Raw genomic sequence first — 21,222 nt, forward strand, 5'->3', positions numbered from 1 at the left:
ATAAGCAGTTCCAATTTGTTATAAATTTAACAAGGATTAAATATTACATACAAAAAATATAAAAAATTTCCCATTTCGCAATGCGCTGATTTAGTAGTATCTAAACAAGAGTTATAATAGGTGCGTTTGTGGGCACCTGTCAGCGACTAGTCGGTGACAAATTTTCAGAAAATCGCATGCACACTTTAAAATAATATAAATAATACCGTTAATAGCTAAATATGCAAGGTATATTTACCTAATATAATTTAATAATTAGTTACTAATACTAAAGTAAATATTCCTTGTATATTTATATATTAACGGTATTATTTATATTAGCTGAGGTTAGGAATTGCCGGCGACAAGTTGTCCAGGGTATCCGCGAACGCAACTCTTATATGGTATTCTCATTTGGCATTTATTTAGGCCCGCCCTTCTTACCTTCGGATAACTATATTAGGAAAGTTTATCTGACAGATTTACATGTAATCTATCAGATAAACTTCCCAGAGAAAACTCACAGGTTTAAGTATCTGAATACAGAGTAGCAGATCATTTTCTTTTCTTCCTCTAAAGGTAGACTTCCGCACCAAGCGACCGAGACAGGAGACCGCGACAGGCGACAGATAGGTCGCGATTAGACGATAGTTGGTCGCTGGTCTCGGTCGCGGGCTGCAGAACTACCCTGATATAATTGCATTGAGAGCAGTCGTGGGGAGACCTCGCCTATCTGTCGCCTGTCGCGGTCTCCTGTCTCGGTCGCTTGGTGCGGAAGTCTACCTTTAGTGTTCCATCGTCCATTTTTAGATATAGATCTTGTATATCGGCACATTCTGGCAGCTCTGTAAGTTGTGAAGTCACGAACACGGCAGGGCCGAGGGACCCGAGGGTAGATCTCGCTCTCCTGCTGCTTTTGTATGGAGTTCAATAAACTGTTAAAAGTGCAAAAACCCATTTTATTTAACAAAACATGGTGGCAGCTGGTGCACTTTTCCAGATTAACTTTATAAATTTCAAGCGAAGAGAGAGAAAAATTATTAGTAAAGTTTACCGGTATAGGTACCTACTAATTTTCCAAGTGTAGTGTCCTAGCGTCAAGGGCGGATCAAGGACCGATTTTCGGGAGGGGCCAAGAACTTTTTTGGGGAGGGGTAGCGGGGGGCCAAAGAGTAATTTTTAAAAATTAGGGTTACAATGGTAGGTTTTAAGGCAATTTTCACACACTTTTGAGATGCATATACAAACATTCAAAAGTTATCGTTATTAAAGTATTATTAAAGTCAGTACCGATTTTTCCACATTTCTTCGGATCCAAGTGCAGTTCTTTCAACAAGTTTAATAATAATTTTCCCAATGCTTCTCCTGTCAGACCTTGTTCTTCCCCTCTTTCTTGATTTTCACTAATTGATTTTATGTTCTCATAAGCGAATGTTGTTATTGTGTATGTATTTCAAATTTAGAGAAAGCTTTTCTAAGTGGGATACGTCGGTGGTTTCTTCAAATATCACAGAGTAATAATTTGCACTTTGAATCTGATTCATTATTTTTTCAATTATTTCTTCACCACAACATGTTATCAATTGATTTTGACTGATGTTACTAATGCATGTTGCTGCGGATAGGTGTCGTTTAAGAGTCATCTCCTGATGCGATTTTAAACCTTGACAATTGGCCCTGGACTCCTCATTGCTAGGTCCAGCATCTTCGTCCAGAAGCAGAAGGCCATCATCATGATGGCCTCTTAGAGGAATATTTTGTCAACCTAAGAACACTATATACTATACTATTAGTCGTAGTCTTTCTTTATTTGCTTGTACCTGTTTAGACCTTTGAGGGTCTATCTGGTTAATGACTGACTTTTGCGGGTTGCGATAACTTTGTAGAAAATCCACCTCAACCTCAACGCACTCATAACATTGTGGTATGATGTTTTTTCATGAGTTTTTATGGCTCCGTCTTTCCCATGAGTTTGGCGAAAGATATTGAAGGTTTCGTGACAGGGCTTTGGGCTGTCATTCCTGTATTATGAGCATATTTTTCATTAGAAAAATAAAACGCAATACTTGTGAAACAATCCCTTTTAACTGTGCGAAGACACCAACCAACTCCTTTGTTCTAAGTTCTTGTGATCCAAGTAACGCTTCATTTCTTTTTTATTCTTTGTGTGTGTAGAATATGGGAATTGATAAGATTTTGATGGCTGCCAAGCTGGTTCTAACAATTCGCACTTTGTAAAATTATCTACATTTTGATTTATAAAACATCCTATGTCATTCTTAAAGCTTCCGTTACTGCTTTTGCTCAATTCTAGTCCAGAAAACATATTTTTCGTACTTCCGGGCCTAAAGTGACAACTTCACTCCCTTGTGACAGGTACTAAAGTGTCACATTTAATCCCTCCGGGATTAAATATTGACGAAACTCCCGGAACGATTAAATCACAAACAAACGAATTTAAGGGATATTTTATTGAAAAATATAATTAATTAGAATGGTAATTAACGTTAATATTCAAATTAATATTGTGACAGTTCGTCATATTGACCAGTCTTTCCTGGGTTAATGCAGCAGGTAACTGACGAGTAACAGATAGGTCCTTTTCATATTGAACTGGTGTTTGTTTCGAAGATCCTGCGGAAACAGGAAGCGAGAATGAGGACTGTGGCATAACTATAGTGGACGAATCGGCGACTTGACCAAATATTTTATCTGAAATTTTTTGTTTATTTTTAATAGACGATTCAATATATCCCTCGGCCACGTTGGAGGATTTCCATCCTCCATGTCTCTTCAGCACGTCTATTGTTGCTCCCGAATCAGCTAACAAAGACGCAGATGTGCGTCTAAAACAATGTCCCGTATAAGACGTCGCATTTTCTAATTTCAAGAAAGCTGCTATTTGCCGTGGAATTGTACCAAACATGTTTTTTCCTACTACTCGCGTAGTACATTCTTTGTTGATGTATTGAACAAAAAATTTTGAATGAGTTGTCCCTGTCTTTCGCAATGCCACATATTTCCGAAATATCGCCACAAAACTGATGGCACTGTTTTCTGAATTTTTGATCACAAAATTTCGGTCAATTTTATTTTTGGTGTTTCTAATCGCAATTAGGAAGGAATCGCCCAAATCTCTCACATCGTCGATTTCTAAATCAACCAACTCTTTTCCACGACAAGCTCCCGCAACGCCCAAAATAAGTGCAACCTACAAAAAAATTGATTTCTTAAAATTTCTGAATATAAACAAATTTCCAAATTTACCTTAAGCATTAAATATTTATCATCCGGAGCCTCCCGTAAGAACTGATCTACCTGCTCAGACGTGAGAATTCTTGACTTCTTTGGCTTAAATCCCTCATTTCTTCTCTTCAAAAAAGCTAATAATTTTGGAAATTTACTTATATCAATATCTTCTCTAATGTTAATAACCGATTTCAGCATTGAGTAATGTGCCCAGAGAGTTGAGGCACAAACCGCTTTTGATTTATCATCGAAGTAGACTAACAGCGCATTTTCAGTAGGTTGTCTCACATTTTTTAAGCGGCACCACTTTTTAAAAGCATCGTACTGCTGCTCGTATAGTTTTCTAGATTTCGGTGGTAACAATTCTTCACCTACTTCGGCTGCTCTTTTATCAATATCAGATACACCTTCTTCACTCATGATACCAATAATTATCAATAACAATGTTTCTTTACAATGACACTAGTAATGACAATGTTTCTAAATTATAACTGTCACAACGCAATGTTACTATGGTAACTTATTTTAAAGACAGTTTATTAAATGAGTTGAAGAGAGAAAAAACTGATTGAAATTATTGAAATAATTAATAAAATCATACCGGAAGTACGAAAAGTATCGTATATACCTTGCGACTGAAGTACATTTAATCCTTCAGGTAAATTATGGCCCTCCCTGCGGTCGGGCCATAAACTTTACCTTCAGGATTAAATGTACTACTTCAGTCCCGCGGTATATAATGTACTATATCCCCTGTTTAGTACATATTATATGTGTTTGAAACTAAAAATATTTAAAATGCAAATATTTAAATTTATATTTTTTTTAAATTCTCGGAGGGGGCCATGGCCCCCTCCCTGTATCCGCCCTTGCCTAGCGTATTAGGTTATGTACAGACTACCGCTACGGATTGTTAAGTGTTGAAATCATGCACATACAAAGTAATTATTAATAAATCAATACAGCAAAATGGCAAATACAGATTTTGACGAATCTGGCAGTAGTCTCAACCTCAACGACAATTAACATGCCTATTCAGGTAAACCCACCGGGAACACTTACTTTTTCGCAACCAAATATATGGCCCCAGTGTCGGAAAAAATTTGAAAGATTTATATCAGTAGGTATCGGGACAAGATCAGAAGCCAGAGAAAGACATAATCGACATTCTAATATAATATATATGTAGGTATATAATGGGAGATGAGTCCGAAGAAATCCTTCTACAGTTTCCGATAATCCCAAATACCCATTCAGAGATGTTACAGAGTTTTGAAAATAACTTTATTTCCCGTCGTAATGTAATATTCGAACGGTTTAAATTTAATTCACGAATTCAACGACCAGGGGAAGCTATAGAACGCTAATACCAGTTTACATTAGTTGGCAGAAATACTGTTTTTAGTAACATCTGCGGTAGTTCTGGTTGAATTAGATTTAACTTATGGGTAACTGATATCTGATAAATTAAATGCAAGTATGTCAAATATTTTACATCTTTATAGAAATAACTTTAGTAATACAATAATATATACATAAAACTACAACAATAAAAATATTTTATAACAATATTAGTCAAATATCAACTCCTTTTATAATTTGAATGGTAAATTTTCCGGTGCCTTACTTTTCTAATATTTGGAGTATCCATGAGAAATACTAGAATAACTGGTAGCACCACCTTTGTGTCCTACAGATCCAAAAGAAATTGATTTTCCAATAACATTAGAAGAAACTTGTCCAAAGCCGTTGTCGAAGGATTTACCATAATTACCTAGGTTACCCCCGTGTCCACCTAAAAGACTGAATCCTCCAAATTTATTTCCAAAAGACCCAGTACTACTTCCTTGCCCGATATCTTGCTCAAATCCTCTACCAATTCCACCACTACCACCTCCAACAACAATAGGTTGAGCAACTGGAACTACGATGGTTTGAGGTACTCTAACTGGAACAGGTTGCGGGATTGTAACTGGGTAAGGTTGGGGTACTGGGACACTGACAGGTTGTGGCACTGGTACACGTACTGGTGTAGGAACAGCAACAGGTACTGGACGATTGACGACAACTGGATATGGTCTAGGAACTTCAACAGGTTGAGCAACGGGTACGGGTACCTAAAAAAATAAAACAAAAACCATTTAAAAGTTAAACTATTAGAGAAATGACTTTCAGGACGTTAATTTTAATAAAATTTTCATTTAACCTACTTGAATGGGTCTAGGTACGGGAACTTCATAAGGTTGTGGCACTGGAACAGGGACTGGCCTGTTAACGGTTACTGGGTAGGGCTGTGGAACAGAAACTGGAACAGCTCTATTAATGGTGGTAACAGTAGCACCACCGCCTACCCCTCCACTAAAGCCGCTGCCTATATCTCCACCAACTCCGCTTCCAATACCACCATAACCTCCATTTGCACCAAAACTGCCTAAATATAATATATCATTATTATTAAAGATATCTTGTTATTATATGTTGTATTATCATATTTTTTTTGCAATTGATAGCACAATGAATTTTTCAGGTATATAATTATGTCTATGTTAGAACTAGTACGCTTAATCGTAACTGCGCAGGGCACTTAGCCAGAACACAAAATGGACGGTGGACAAGAAGAATCATGGAATCATCCTTCTAAGTGCTTTCTCTATTTAGGTTGGCGATCAATATGGCAAAGTCATTTCCTGTTATGTGGGTCCAATCTTTGATGTTTCGGAGCCAGGATTTCTTCCTTCTTCTTATACCCCTTTTTACTTTTGCCTTCTATTATTGTAGAACAACTAATCCTATGATGTTATGGATGCTTAAACAATGTGTTACATAAATGTTGATGCACGCTCCGGTAAGCTACAGCCTCAGAGACCTAGGGGATGGATTCTTAGAAGTCATCATCATCATTCTCTTTGCCTTATTCCTATGCGGGGTCGGCTTCCCTAATTGCATTTCTCCACACAATTCTATCTTGGGTCATATCAATGTTAATCCCCTTTGCCAACATGTCCTGCCTTATCGTCTCCCCCCAGGTCTTCTTTGTTCTTCCTCTCGTACTCCTTCCAGGAATCTGCACTTCAGCTATTCTTCGTATTGGGTGATTAACGTCTCGACTTTGAACATGACCAAACCATCTTCCCCTAATATACTCATTTCTAATTTTATCCTTCTTTGTCACTCCACTCATCCATCTAAGCATTCTCATTTCCGCCACATGCATTCGTTGTTCCTCTTTCTTTTTCACTGCCCAACATTCAGTTCTGTACATCATAGCTGGTGCTATGGCTGTTTTATAGAATTTTCCCTTCAGCTTCATTGGAATTTTTCTGTCACACAACACACCACTCGCTTCTTTCCACTTCATCCATCCAGTCCTAATTCTACTGCATGCATCTCCATCTATTTCTCCATTACTCTGTAAACCGATCCTCGGTACTTAAAACTATTGCTTTTCACAATCATTTCACCATCCAGATACCATTTTATTTGTAGTAACTCCATCTTTAAATGAACATTCCAAATACTCTGTTTTTGTCCTACTAAGTTTTAAACCTTTTTCCTCCAGAGCTTGTCTCCACTGTTCCAGTTTTTGTTCTAAGTCTCTTTCACTATTCCCGACTAACACGACATTATCAGCATACATTAAGCACCATGGAATGTTACCCTGTAGTTTCGCTGTTATCTGGTCCAAAACTAATGAGAATAAATACGGACTAAGCACAGAGCCTTGGTGCAATCCTACTTTCACATGAAATTTATCAGTCTCTCCCACACCTATCCTAACACTAGTCGTTACTCTCTTATACATATCCCTCACAATCTTTACGTATTCACCAGGGACTCCTTTCTTCTTGAGTGCCCACCACAGAATCTCTCGAGAAACTCTATCATATGCTTTCTCAAGATCAATGAATACCATATGAGCGTTTGTTTCTTTACTCCTGTATTTTTACATCAACTGCCTTATAATAAAAATTCTGTTGTTGATCTACCCTGCATAAAGCCAAATTGATTCTCGGATATTTCGGTCTCTTTACGTATCCGCCTATCAATTACTCTTTCCCATATTTTCATGGTGTGGCTAAGAAGTTTTATAGTCCTGTAGTTTGTACATTGTTGCATATCTCCCTTGTTTTTGTAAACAGGTACCAGTATACTGCTTCTCCATTCGTCTGGCATTTGTTGAACTTTCATAATTCTATTAAATTGACCTGCTAGCCACCTTGTTCCTGTCTGGATGGATTCTTAGGATGGAGAAGATGGATTTTTAGAAGACTTAAAATATAATAGAAATTTAATTGCTCGAGGGGCGCCATCGAATAAAAAGAAAATGGAAGACGAAACATATATAAAACTTCAAAAAAGATAACTTAAGTAAAAAGTAATAAAAATATATAGTTATCATAAAAGTATAATAAAAAGAGGATTTCTTCTAAGAATGACGGGAGCATTTGGAACAACTGCAACACAGGCACTCACAATTTTAACTGGAGTAATGCCAATGCATTTAGAAACACAAAAAAGAGCATGTAATTATTGGCTTAAAAAAGAAAAATATGAAAAAATAATACAAATAATAGGATTAGATATAAGAAATAAAAGAAAATTAAAAGAAATAATAAATAGAAAAAGGCAAAATGAATGGGAAAATTCAACAAAATCTAGACGTTTATACAATTTTATACCAATATTAGAAAACATTCCAAATTATTTTAATCCAAAACAAGGTTTAGTACACTTTTTAACAGGACATGGACCGTACCCAACATATTTGGAAAGATTTAACTTAAAAGATGATGCATATTGTGAATGTGGAGAACTAGGTACACCAGAACATATAGTGTTACATTGTGAAAATACTATAGAAAATGAAGAACATAGAGAAATGAGAAGAAGATTAGAAAGAATTGAAATAAGAGATATATTACAAAATGAAGAATATTTTGGAATATTAAACAATCTAACAGAAATAATATCTAAAAAACAACAAGAAATCTATAATAATAGAAGAAGACAACAAATAATCCAACCCTGATGAAGTTGAGTAAGATAAAGTTAAAATAAATAAAATAAAATATAAATTCAAAAATAGATATTTACAATTATAACAATAATAATTCAATATAAGATAAATAAATAAAAATAATAATTCAATAAATAATTCATTAAATTTAAAAAAAAAAGTCTACCAACTCTCTTCTGAAAATAGAGTCTGTCTTTATAACTTAGAAGGGAGTTGATGGTACCAAAAATATTTTAACAAATGTATATTGTTTATTTAAATTTGTTAAATGTATTTGCTAAATGTAATTAATAGATTATGGCAAGTTAGTTAATAAATTGTAAAAATAGATTTAGTAGTTTAGTAAAAAATGTAAAAACATAAAAAAATATCTGTAATCCCATCAGGAAAGAACGACCTGGATTAGTCACTAGAGGCAAGGTCATATGTATAAACAATAAATAAATAAATAAATAAAATAAAATAAATAAATAATAAATAAATAAATAAAAGTTATAATAAAATACAAACACATTTACATAATTATAAATATAACATGACCTACCTTAGTGTTCTCAGTTGATTCTCATTTATGAAAAAGAGAAAGGGATCAGATCATAATATTATCAATCAAAAACATTATTGCAAAATGAATCAAATTTTTATTAAAATAAAAATATAATTGGAAATGATGGATCTCTTGTAGATGTAGATAATATAATATAGGAGACCATTTTTTACAAAATAAAAAAAATACATGGAATACTTTTCAGAGATCGTCCTGTCCGTTTTCTACGGTTTGATGTCCAAATGCACTCTCTTTCACTGAAGTTACGGTACAAAAAATATGGAAAGTACATTATTGATTTCTTCTATGAAAACTTTCAGCAATTGTTCACAAAAAAGTTAATGGGTACCTACTGCTCACAAAAAAATATTTAAATAACATCTAAACTTCTTCAGTAGATTACGTTAACTTAATGAAAAAAATGATGAAGACATTTACAGCAATTCTTAGCCACTGCTAACAAAAACTTTCAAATAAACTTCTGACTGCATGTGAAAAGATTATACCGATACTGGTATGAAATGCTAAAGTCTACGACTTGATTAAAATATGGTTAAATAACAAGTCTATTATGACGAGCTCCCCTCAGCTACAAGCTTAGCGTGCCGGCTGAGAACACTCTACTTCACTATTACATCATCAAGACTTCTGAAGCCTAAACTTGCACTCCAATTTGACTACGAACTGAATAAGAACTCCACTGAACTTAGACTCTTTGGGAACCGCCCAAGCGACCCTCCGAGTCTAGACAAAACTCTCCTCACTGATTCAACTTAGAATCTTGAGTTCCCAAACTTGAATGAATCTCCTCAAACCAAGACGCTCCCTTCCAAAACCTATTCCATTTCTCTCATTCTACCCTACTCATATAGTCAACCAATAAGAAAAAAGTTTAATCCTTCCTTCTTTTACCATTGACCAATTCAAAATACATTTTCAGTTAAACCCCACAGCAGCCATCTTAATTTCTCGGACCAATAGAATACCAGTGAACACTTCACTCACTATCAAAGCTTTCTTACGCCAAAAGTGCTGAATACAGAAATTGGCAGCTGGGGCTTGTTGACCAAAACTCAGAACTCTTATCTTTTTATCTGCTGTACCATAAAGGTTCCACAGTTTTACTGTGCCAGAAACAATTAAACTGTTTGAAATAGCGCCGCGTTACTCGGAAGAATATAAACAATTCGAGATACTCCCAGACAAACAGTATGGGAAAATAAAACTAATTGAGTTTCTTGATCTCCTACGTTTTCAGAATGTCTCTCTCTTCAATCCTGACCCCCCGGAGGAGGGAGTGTAGTGGTCGACGTGATGTCGTGTATTGTCCGTCTCCAAAGATCTCTGTCTCTGGTCATTTCTTTTAACTCATGCATAGGTCTTTTGAATATTCCTGTAATTTGATCGATCCATATTGTTGGGGATCTTCCTCGTGATCTTTGGCCTTCCACCTTTCCTTGTATAATGAGTCTTTCCATGTTTTCTGTGTTTGCTCTCATAACAGATCCAAATTATTTTAACTGTTGGAGATGGACTTTACTGAAGAGTCGTTGGCTAACTTTTAGCTATCTTAAAATTGAATTATTTGTCCTATGGTCGGTCCAAGGAATTCGTAGCATTCGTCTCCAACAGAACATTTCAGTGGCGTCTATCTTTCTTCTTTCCGAATTTCTCAGGTTCCAAGATTCACATACGTAGGTCAGTATTATGAATATTAAGCAGTTGATCAACCTCATCTTTAACGCTCTTGAAATTTTACAGTCCTTCCATATTGTGGTCATTTTTTCTGTGGCCACTTTTGCTAGATCACATCTACGTTTGATTTCTTCCTGTAGCGACCCTGTGTTTGTGATTAATGATCCTAGATATAGGTATGAGCTCACAACCTCAAACCGATCAATTGTGATTTTGTGTGGATGATTGTTATGTACTTTATCCACTATCATGATCTTTGTCTTTGATATGTTTAGTTGCAGACCAAATATTTAACTTTCGTTTTCAACCAGTCGTATAAGATCAATCAGCTATGCCTGACTATTTGCAACAATGTGTCATCTGCGAAACGTAGGTTGTTTCTTTTATGACCATTTAATGAGATGCCTTTTTCCCATCCTTCAAGTGCTCAGCTCATAATATGCTCCCCATATATAGGGTGAGGCAGATAACTGGTCTATTAGAAGTGTCTCGAGAACTAAAGGCAACAAAATCATGAAAATTGGAATAAAGGGGTTTTGAAGGATGATCTATTAAAGAAAATATTTTCATCTCTTTGCATTTTTTCATCTCTTTCCGGTTATACCGGAAGTTGCTTATAACTTCGTTTTTTAAATGGGGCACCCTATATATTTTTACATTTTTGGATTCTCCTCAATACCTTTTTTCTTAAAATATGAGGTTTTGTAATATTATACAGGGTATTTTAAGATATATTTACGTTTTTTTTTATTAATTTCGTATCAACATTCACACCCTGTAGAATTGTAATAGTTTGACATTAAAACTCTGCTTACGTTCAAGTGATTTTTAATATAGTCTACTATTGTTAAGAATCATTAGTATAGCTAATTTTAAAATGTTGGTATACAGGGTTGGTCGAAACTCGGAATGAATTTTTTCTCAGTTTTCTTAAATAGAACACCCCGTATTTTAGTATTGTATTGAAATGATATTTCATGGTACTTTTTAATTTTATAAGTATTCCCTATACCTGACTGCTTTAATATGTGAGTTATTGGTGACTCAAGCTAAACATTAATTGCAACAAAAAATACGTAAAATTTCATTAGGTTGGCCGTGAAAATATTCAATCACAAATAATTTTTAAGAAATAAATACATATTAATCCAGACTGGTCCTTAAAATTACCAATAATGGTTTAGCTATCAAAATACCTACGTAGTTAAGATTGTTGGTGCGATTAACAATTAAGCACAAATTAAAGCAGTTAGATATAGCGAATGCTTAAGAAATAAAAAAGAACCATAAAATATTATTTCATTAAAATACTAAAATACAGGGTGTTCCATTTAAGAAAATTTAGCTATACTAATGATTCTTAACAATAGTAGACTATATTAAAAATCATTTGAACGTAAGTAGAGTTTTAGATGTCAAACTACTACAATTCTACAGGGTGTGAATATAGTTAAGAAATTAATAAGAAAAAAACGTAATTATCTTTTAAAATACCCTGTATAACATTACAAAACCTCATATTTTAAGAAAGAAGACATCGAAGAAAATCCAAAAATTTAAAAATATACAGGGTGTCCTATTTAAAAAATCGAAGTTATAAGCAACTTCCGGTATAACCGGAAGTACCAAATAGATGAAAATATTTTCATTAAACAGATGACCCTTCAAAACCCCATAATTCCAATTTTCATGATTCTGTTGTTTTTAGTTCTCGAGATATTTCTAATAGGCCCTTTATTTGCCTCACCCTGTATATTGAATAATTTTTGGGGATAGTACCTATACATCCCTGTCTGACACTCTGTTCTGGATGAAATTCGTCTAAAAGTGTATCAAGCACTTAAACTGATCCAGTGGTGTGTTCGTATAGTTAAGTTATAATCGAAATATGGTGTTGTGGTACGCCTACTTCTTTTACTATTCGCCATAAGTGCCTCCACTTCCTGCCGAAAGCCTTACGATTATCTATAAAGCATATAATGTACAGTGAAATATTGAATTCCCTAGATTTTTCGATTACCTATCTTATATTCAATAGGTGTTCCCGAGTACCTCTACCTTTGATAAATCCAGTTTGCTCTTGCGCAATTACTCTTTGGAGGAATCCTTTCAGTCTCATTGATTAGATGTAGCATTATTTTACTGGCATGTGATATAAGAGAAATAGTTCTATAATTGTCGCATTTGTAGGAGCTGCCTTTTTTATTAATTGTCTTTATTGTAGATTTTGTCCAGTCTTCAGGCCATTATTTAGAATACCATATTTGGTTACAGAGTAGATGAAGTAATTTTACGCCAGTTTCTTCTGTGGCTTTGAGCATTGCTGCTGTTATCATATCTGAACCTGGTGCTTTATTATATTTGAGCTTACTGATCGCCAGTCTTACTTCATTTTCAAGTATATCAGGTTCTTCTTCCACCTCGTCAGGGATTTGGTTAACAGGTTCTTGGCGTTGTTCATCTTTATATTATAGGTCCCTGCAATACGATCTCCATGTCTCTGCTATATCTTCTCTGTTTGTTCTCAGAGTTCCAGTGTTGTCTCCAATGGCTCAAGTCCTTTCTTTGAAGTATCTTGTTAAGTAGCGTATTTTTCTAAATAGATCTCTCGGCTGATTATTCTGATCATGTCTCTCAATTTCTTTGCATATACTGTGATAGTACTGTTTTTTTTATCTGCCTTGCATCTTCGTTTTATTTCTATATTGAGGTTTCTTAAACTAGCCTTTTTCCTTTCATTATGCACATCACTTTGACAAAAATTTCTTCTATTCTCAATGATTTGAAAGGTTTCATCTGTTATCCAGTGTTTCCGTTTCACAGGATTATTTATCTTTGGATGATCAATTGGTGTTTTTAAACAATGTTTAAAAGTCTCCCATATTTCTTGTGATGTTCCGTTACGAATAGGAGGCATTATTTTATATACTTCCTGGAGAAGGTCGTCCTTCTTTCTTAGTTCTATCCTATTTGCTTCTTTTCGTTTGTAGGGCGCTTTAAGATTAGGCTTTACTTTAGCTACGAGGAGAGTATGATCGGATCCGCATATCGCCCCTGGATATGATCTGACTGTTTGAATTGACGATCTCCAGCGAATATTGGTAAGGATGTAATCTATTTGATTTCTAGACCTATCTCCAAGACTTTCCAAGTATAAAGTCGACGTACATGGTGTTTAAATCGAGTATTCATGATAGAATAATTGTTTGTGATAGCAAACTCGATTAAACGGTGTCCTCTTTCGTTTCTCTGACCTAAACCGAACTTCCCCAGTACATTGTTTATGTTGTCATTCTGTGTAGTGTTGCCAACTTTTGCATTGAAGTCGCCACATATTAAAGTAAGCTCTTTATTTGGTATGTTGGCGATTGTCGTTTTCAATTTTTCGTAGAACTCCTCGATCCTTATGTCAGCTGATTTGCTGGTTGGCGCATAAACCTCTATAATATTAAGTTTATGTGGTTTAAGGAGGACTATCCTATCGACCACAGCTTTAGATTCCACGACAGACTTTTGTTATCTTGGTGAGACCAGAATGGCAACACCTGTATAGTTCTGAGTCTCAGCGCCAGAGAAGTAAATATAATTGACATTATTTGTTCTGAAATGGCCCTCTTCTAACCAATGAGTTTCAGCTAGTCCACAGATTTCTATATTGTATCTTGCTAGCTCGTTTTCAATACTAGCTTACCTGTGATCTTCTTTAGCCCTTGTACGTTCCATGTACCGACCTTCAATATCTGTCTGAGTTTTAGTTTTTCTTTTTGTAGATCAGTAGCTGAATTTCCACACGATGCCTGGTCATTAACATTTGTATGGCCGGCAGCCAATTTTTCAGTACTTGACCAGGACTCAATGTAGCGCCGGTCGTCAACCGGACTTCGTGACAACATTCGAGGCATTTCATTCGACGACATCACGCATAGCTTTCTTGGGCATGATTATGCAATGGTTTCCCCTGCCCTGTTGCATCGCAGTATCACAACCTTTCTGCTGGTACAGCTCCGCTTGTGAAAATCCAATGATAAGCCGGTTCAGGATAATTTCCTATACGCCTTAACTTGGTACTGGCGGTCGCCGCTGCCCTCCGTCAGGAATGTTTATGGACCTTCCGGTCAAAGTTTGAGGAACTTAGGAGTGTGCGAATGGTGAGAGGTGCAAGTTACGCAGTTTGTGTGTAGGGTTACATGTATAAGCCATATACACCCCCCACGCAAAATGGACCCCATCCACTCAAACACGGTCAAAAGGACTCATCCAACACTCGGGGTGTGGTTGAGATAGGTTCTAGGTAAATAGGTAGGTAATGGACGAGAAGGAATTTTAAGTAGGGACAACGGTCAGTTGCTCCTGCAGTCGCTTCTTACGACAAGGAGGAGATCCTGTGGGTGTATTCTTCTTAGTGGCCCACATCCCACACGGGGGATGTGGGCCATTAAGATCAGAATATTACAGAATATTTATACCAGGGGCGTTGAATAAATATGGTCTTAAAATCAAAAAAATAAAAGATGAAACAATAATGATTTCCGTACCGTTTCAATATTACCTGGAGTTGTTCAAATTTCCTATGGCGCATTATGTGTCCTAGATATAACGTCTTTCTAATTTTGATTGTATTTACCAGATAAGGACGTGTGTTCATTATTTGTGATCGCTCGTAAATATATATGAAGAAATAGTTATCACTTTTACGAATTTTAGAGAAGTAGGAAAGAAGAAAACGAAACTATTTTAGATTTAAACATTATTTAAAACGAAATTAAAAAATATTTACCTATACTATGATCACCATCAAGCTCTAGTCCTACACCACTCCCATGATTACTTCCGTAACCGCTCCCGATATCAGGTGATAAAATGCCTCTTTTATTCTTCTTCTCTGCAGCTTCACCACATCTGACAACAACGGTAACTGCTAAAACTAGTGCTCCAATCTAAAAAATGAATTAAATTTTTAAAACAATTTTAACCTTCTGGCCGGTGTAATGATTTTATGACTTGTTCGGGCGTATTGTATCTGAGAGAATCATTTAAAAATGCTGCTGGATTTTTTTTTCTTTTGATATGAAATATTGATAATAATTAACTATTTATACAGTAGCAGTAATTATAAATAAAAAAGTTTACTAATTTTAGACGTTTTTAAATATTTACTTAAAGCGTAGGTGCAAAAATTTCGGGCAAATGTTTTTAAATGCATTAATTTTCTTCGAATTCTAAAAAAAAATAAAAGCCAACTTTCACATTTGCCAACAAGGTTAGGCTTTTAGCCTAACTTAAAAGCCAACTGTGAAAGTTGGCTTTCACCTTTCTCTTTGTGAAGACAGAGAAATCGACTCAACCATCAACCATCCACATGCTCGTGGAATAGTCATATTATGATGCTTTGAGGTATCCTTCTAAATTTCATTCATCGCCAGGATTTAATATACAACACGTCAATGTAAGACTTTTAGTCGATATTTTAAGGGTTTTAACCCATGTATTTTTGGTGGCTTAGCATGTAGAGCTTGCTTAGAACACTGATGATGCTCTCTTTAGAGCGAAAACGTTCTGTTTTTTTAATGTAGCCCCTTATTGGGGGTTTCAAGTAAATATACCTTTTACAAAGAAGAATTTTTTTCTTCAATATTTGTATTTAATGGTATACAACCAGCTACAGGAAATGTTTTCCTTATGAATATTATAAACATAACAAATACCAAATAAGACAATAGTCGAAAGCTGCTCAATGTATGACTCAGAGATATGGATGACAAATAATAAAATCGAAAACAGAACGCAATTAAAAGGATGTTTTGGAGAAGAAGCTGAAGATTAACACTAATGGACAAAGTGGGAAATGAGAACGAATTAGACCACTAATGAATGTCAAGGAGACACTAAGTGACGAAATATAAAAACAAAAGTTACTCTGGTAAAAGAGGATAGCCTAGGCCTAGATTACACTGGAACGACCGAATAAAAACAGCAGTGAAAATAGAGACTTCACTGAAGAATATACATACGTTGGGTCCGCCAGTCTTTACCAGTGCGTCATCATTTAAAGCATACGAAATAAGTCGGAAATATATTTCACGCAAAATCATTTAAAGCATACGAAATAAGTCGGAAATCTATTTCACGCAACAACAAGTGAAAGAAAGTAGCTACTGTTCCGATTACGGGTTTTATTATAAAATTTGACGTTATCAAATAAATAGAATGTCGAAATGTTCGAACGGTCAAAGTACTCGATTAAATTTAAAACAAGTTCTTGTGCTTGTGCGGTAAGAGTTTTTCCAGGCATGATCTACAAAAATCCATAAAATATTTTATTTTTGTTATTTTATTCACTTTGACGGAAACCTAAACCCAATCATTTCTTTACTGTGTGAATGACGTTAGCTTTGTATGTTTTAAATATTAATTGCCAACACATAATTACTTACCTTAAAATTTCAAAGTCCAATATAAAATTAGTTGTGAAAACAACTGTTTGTGTAATGTAAAGAAACTTCAAAACGCAAAAATTCGAAAAAAAACCGCAAAAAATTCAACTGACTGACAGCCACAAAAGTAAACAAAGCAGAAACGTCAAACAAATTGTGCTTAAAATAGAAAACATACTGAATCCTCTTTTTTTGTACCTATCTCTTTTCAATGCACTGACTCTAGAGAGTTCATAAAAATAACATGTGTTTTTACTTAATAACAAACGGCAGCTGGTTTGTCATGAGTTTCATGCAGGAGCGTCATTTGAAATTTTTATAGGGGGGGGGGCAAGCATTATATATACAATACATTTATATGCAAACATAATACAAAATTGATCTATTTTTTGTAAATTTCAGTAATTTTCAGGGTCAGGGGGGGGGGGCAAATGCCCCCTGCCCCCTGTAAAATGACGCCCCTGTTCATGCGTGGAAGAGAATGATGCTAGATAAAAAGTATGTGTTTTATCTCGCCAGGTATTAATGACGCACGAGTAAAGACTCGCGGACTCAACTGTAAGAAAGGGGGAATGAGATGGAGCAATCGGCAAGCGGAATATGATGTGTAAAGGTATGAATAAGTAAGTAAGGAGAAAATAGTTCTAATATGATTTAAATTTTTTTCTAATTTCTCCAAATGAACATATTCCTTGGTTTCATTTGTCTTTTTTGTAGTCGTAATATACAGGGTGTTTGGTTAAGAATGGGCCACAGCTTAACCTTACATTCCTGAGCTTAAAATAGGTCGATTTAAGCTAACTTACCTTAGTACGAAAGTTGATAACAACCGAAATACAGGGTGTCAAAGGTAATCTTTTATTTTATTTATTCTTGAATATTTCCTTACAGGCATGGGATAACAACACAAAATTTGGTAATCTGGGGTTTTTTGGGATGCGGAATCTAAATTCGCCACCAAAAATAATGTATCTAGAGGGCGCCACATACGTCTTTCAGCGCTCATTTAATACGTTCAATTTTTTTTTATCCCCCACTGTAAATACATACTTTTTGAATCAAAACTTTTATTCTCTTAATAATTTTACTTAAAAAAGGTATACTACATTCATCTCACTAAACTCAACTGTTTTCGAGATAAACGAATTTTAAATCTGCGATACAACATAATTTTTTGCATTGTAGTTACACCCGAAAAATCAACTTGAAACCATAATAATTGTGCCAGTTCTCATATTTATGTCATTGCATCGCAAATTCCATTTGAAAAAATTTATGATACATTTTTGGAAATTTTTATGGTTTTAAGTTATTTTTCGGGTGTAACTACAATGATATTATGCAAAAATTATGTTGCCTCATAGACTTAAAATGCGTTTATCTCGAAAACGGTTGAGTTTAGTGAGATGAATCTAGTATATCTTTTTTAAGTAAAAATAGTAAGAGAATAAAAGTTTTGATTCAAAAAGTATGTAGAGTGAGCAATAAAAAAATTGAAACGAAGTAGGAAAACTCAAAGAAGTACCACAAAATGTATACACTGTGTCCGTAAAGTATGGAACAAATTCTTTTTTAGCAAAACAGAGCATTTTAATAAATAATCCTGAAACACGTCGATTTTTGATTTTAATTTACCGTATTTTAAAATAATATTCTAATATACAGGGTGAATTACTTTCGAGTAATGACGTCACCGTCATTTTTTTTTAAATGGAACGCCCCCATTTTGTTTCAACTTTCGGATTACTCTAGCTGAGCTGATTCCAAAAATGTATCACATGTTGATTCAAATTGGTACAGGGTGGACAAAATACAATAGCTTTGTGTGTGTTCATAAAGTAACGCGTTAATTAAATTAACAATATTATCAAAAATATTTATTGTATTTTTGATATTTTAATTAATTTTTGATTTTAATTAATTTTTGATATTGTTTAATTTAATATTTTAATATAATATCAAAAATTAATTAAAATTTAATATTATGAGTACACACAAAACTATTGTATTTTTGTCCACCCTGTACCAACTTGAATCAACATGTGATATATTTTTGAAATCAGCTCAGCTAGAGTAATCCGAAAATTGAGACAAAATGGGGGTGTGCCATTTAAAAAAAATGACGGTGACGTCATTACTCGAAAGTAATTCATCCTGTATAGTAGAATCTTATTTTAAAATACGGTAAATTAAAATCAAAAATCGACGTGTTTCAGGATTATTTCTTACAATGTTCTGTTTAGCTAAAAAAGAATTTGTTCCATACTTTACGGACACAGTGTATATTAAAAGGTCACACAAGGACGCGTTTCGGCTCTTTACGAGCCATCATCAGCTTAAAAATACAGGAACAAAGACAAAGGACTGACCAGACCAGGAAGAAGAAAGAATCCACTAGTTTACATTACCTATGGTTCTATAGACTTCATTATTATATCTTTTATAAGTTATATAGACATTATGTTGTAATTTGAATATAAAAATTTAAGAAATATATTATATTTAAATTACAACATAATGTCTATATAACTTATAAAAGATATATTAATGAAGTCTATAGAACCATAGATAATTTAAACTAGTGGATTCTTTCTCCTTCCTGGTCTGGTCAGTCCTTTGTCTTTGTTCCTGTATTTTTAAGCTGATGATGGCTCGTGAAGAGCAGAAACGCGTCCTTGTATGACCTTTTAATATATACATTTTGTGGTACTTCTTTGATTTTTCCTACTTCGTTACCTCGAGACCACATTTGAGAATGGATACTTCTCTTCATGTAAAAAAAATTGAACCCATTAAATGATCGCTGAAAGGCGTATGTGGCGCCCTCTGGACAATACATCATTTTTGGTGACAAATTTAGATTTATTGTTCCAAAAAACACCCACTTACCAAATTTCGTGTTATTATCCCATGCCTGTTAGGAAATATTCAAGAATAATAAAAACAAAAGTTTAACTTTGACACCGTGTATTTCGGTTAATATCAACTTTCGTACTAAGGTAAGTTAGCTTAAATCGACCTATTTTAACCACAGGAATCTAAGGTTAAGCTATGACCCATTCTTTACCAAACACCCAGTATAATTTTTGTTCACGTATTTGGATTTCTTTGATTATATAGGACTTGAAGATGCCAACGCCCCATTTTCACATTTGTCTTGATTTTGGGAATTCATGTTCTTGATACGACTGAACCTTTAACTTCGTTCATAATATGTTTAGTGATTCCATTGAATTATTGTTTTTGGTCATAAATAAACCATCTGCTTGAGTAAAAAACCGGTGACTTTTGTAACTACACGTATACTTACTAAAGTAGAAAGATATTTTTATATTTACAAAAATAACAAAATAGAAAATTCTTAAATAATATAAAAATAATATCAAAAATGCTGATAATATAAAGAATTTCTTGATGTTTAGTATATTATGTTCTTCATACATACCAGAAACTGTTTCATTGCTAGTTTAGGAGTGTAAACTGACTGATATCCACCCTTCTTCAAATACTGGTATATATACCAGCATTAGCGGGGTTTCATTCAATGAGAAGTGCTTACAACTGATTTACTTTCACCCACCTATCTTCCGTTTGGTAGGTACCACCCAAATTGATGCATCGATGACCACGTATTGTTATGTACATACATGATATGCTATCTTATTTACCAAATATTCTTGGAATATTTTTTATAATACACTTTCTCATCGTTGGTTTACCTATTTTCTACAAAAATGTTTCATGACATTAATGTTGTTATATTGTTAGGGGCGTAGGCACAAAATTTTGTGCCAATCTGTTTTAAATGCATTAATTTTTTTCGAATCTTGAGAAAATTAATAACTATTTTTGAAAAATTTAAAGGCAGCAAATGAAGCATTTTGACTTGCAATTTTTTCGTCCAGCATGTATTTACTTAAAATTTTCACAGAAAGTAGGGAATAGTCCAAGGATCATTTTCTATATCATGCCGCTGTACGCTAAAACCTTGGGAGTGGTTGCCACCTCATCTCTGAGGTGGTAATTTTTTATTACATTTTAACCATGTAAATCGATGTATAAAGTAATTCTAAGAAAAAAATGTTTTTACATGTTCTTCGTAAAACTAATATTTTTCGAGTTATTCGCGGTTGAAATTAACAGTTGTTCGACGAAAAAATCCACCTTATTTTTTTTTGAGAATAACTCGAAAATTGTATCTTTTAGCAACAAAAACCAAATTCTTTTTCTATAATATTTTTACGACCAATACGAACCGAGATACGATACGACATGTCAAACGTTAGCTTTTTTCGTCAAAT

General features: G+C 34.4%; 1 protein-coding gene across 1 annotated transcript; it reads right to left on the reverse strand.

The window, feature by feature from the left end:
* Nucleotides 1-4,708: 4,708 nt before the first annotated feature.
* Nucleotides 4,709-20,435, reverse strand: LOC126885108 (tetra-peptide repeat homeobox protein 1-like). The gene is made up of 4 exons (XM_050651535.1): nt 20,367-20,435; nt 15,265-15,424; nt 5,439-5,659; nt 4,709-5,345 (listed from the first exon to the last, which is right to left on the reverse strand). The coding sequence occupies exons 1-4, from the start codon at nt 20,379-20,381 to the stop codon at nt 4,860-4,862; spliced, it is 882 nt and encodes a 293-aa protein (XP_050507492.1). The 5' UTR covers nt 20,382-20,435; the 3' UTR covers nt 4,709-4,859.
* Between the last annotated feature and the right edge of the window lie 787 nt (nt 20,436-21,222).

This window comes from Diabrotica virgifera, chromosome 5, assembly GCF_917563875.1.
Source record: "Diabrotica virgifera virgifera chromosome 5, PGI_DIABVI_V3a".
Taxonomy (NCBI): domain Eukaryota; kingdom Metazoa; phylum Arthropoda; class Insecta; order Coleoptera; family Chrysomelidae; genus Diabrotica; species Diabrotica virgifera.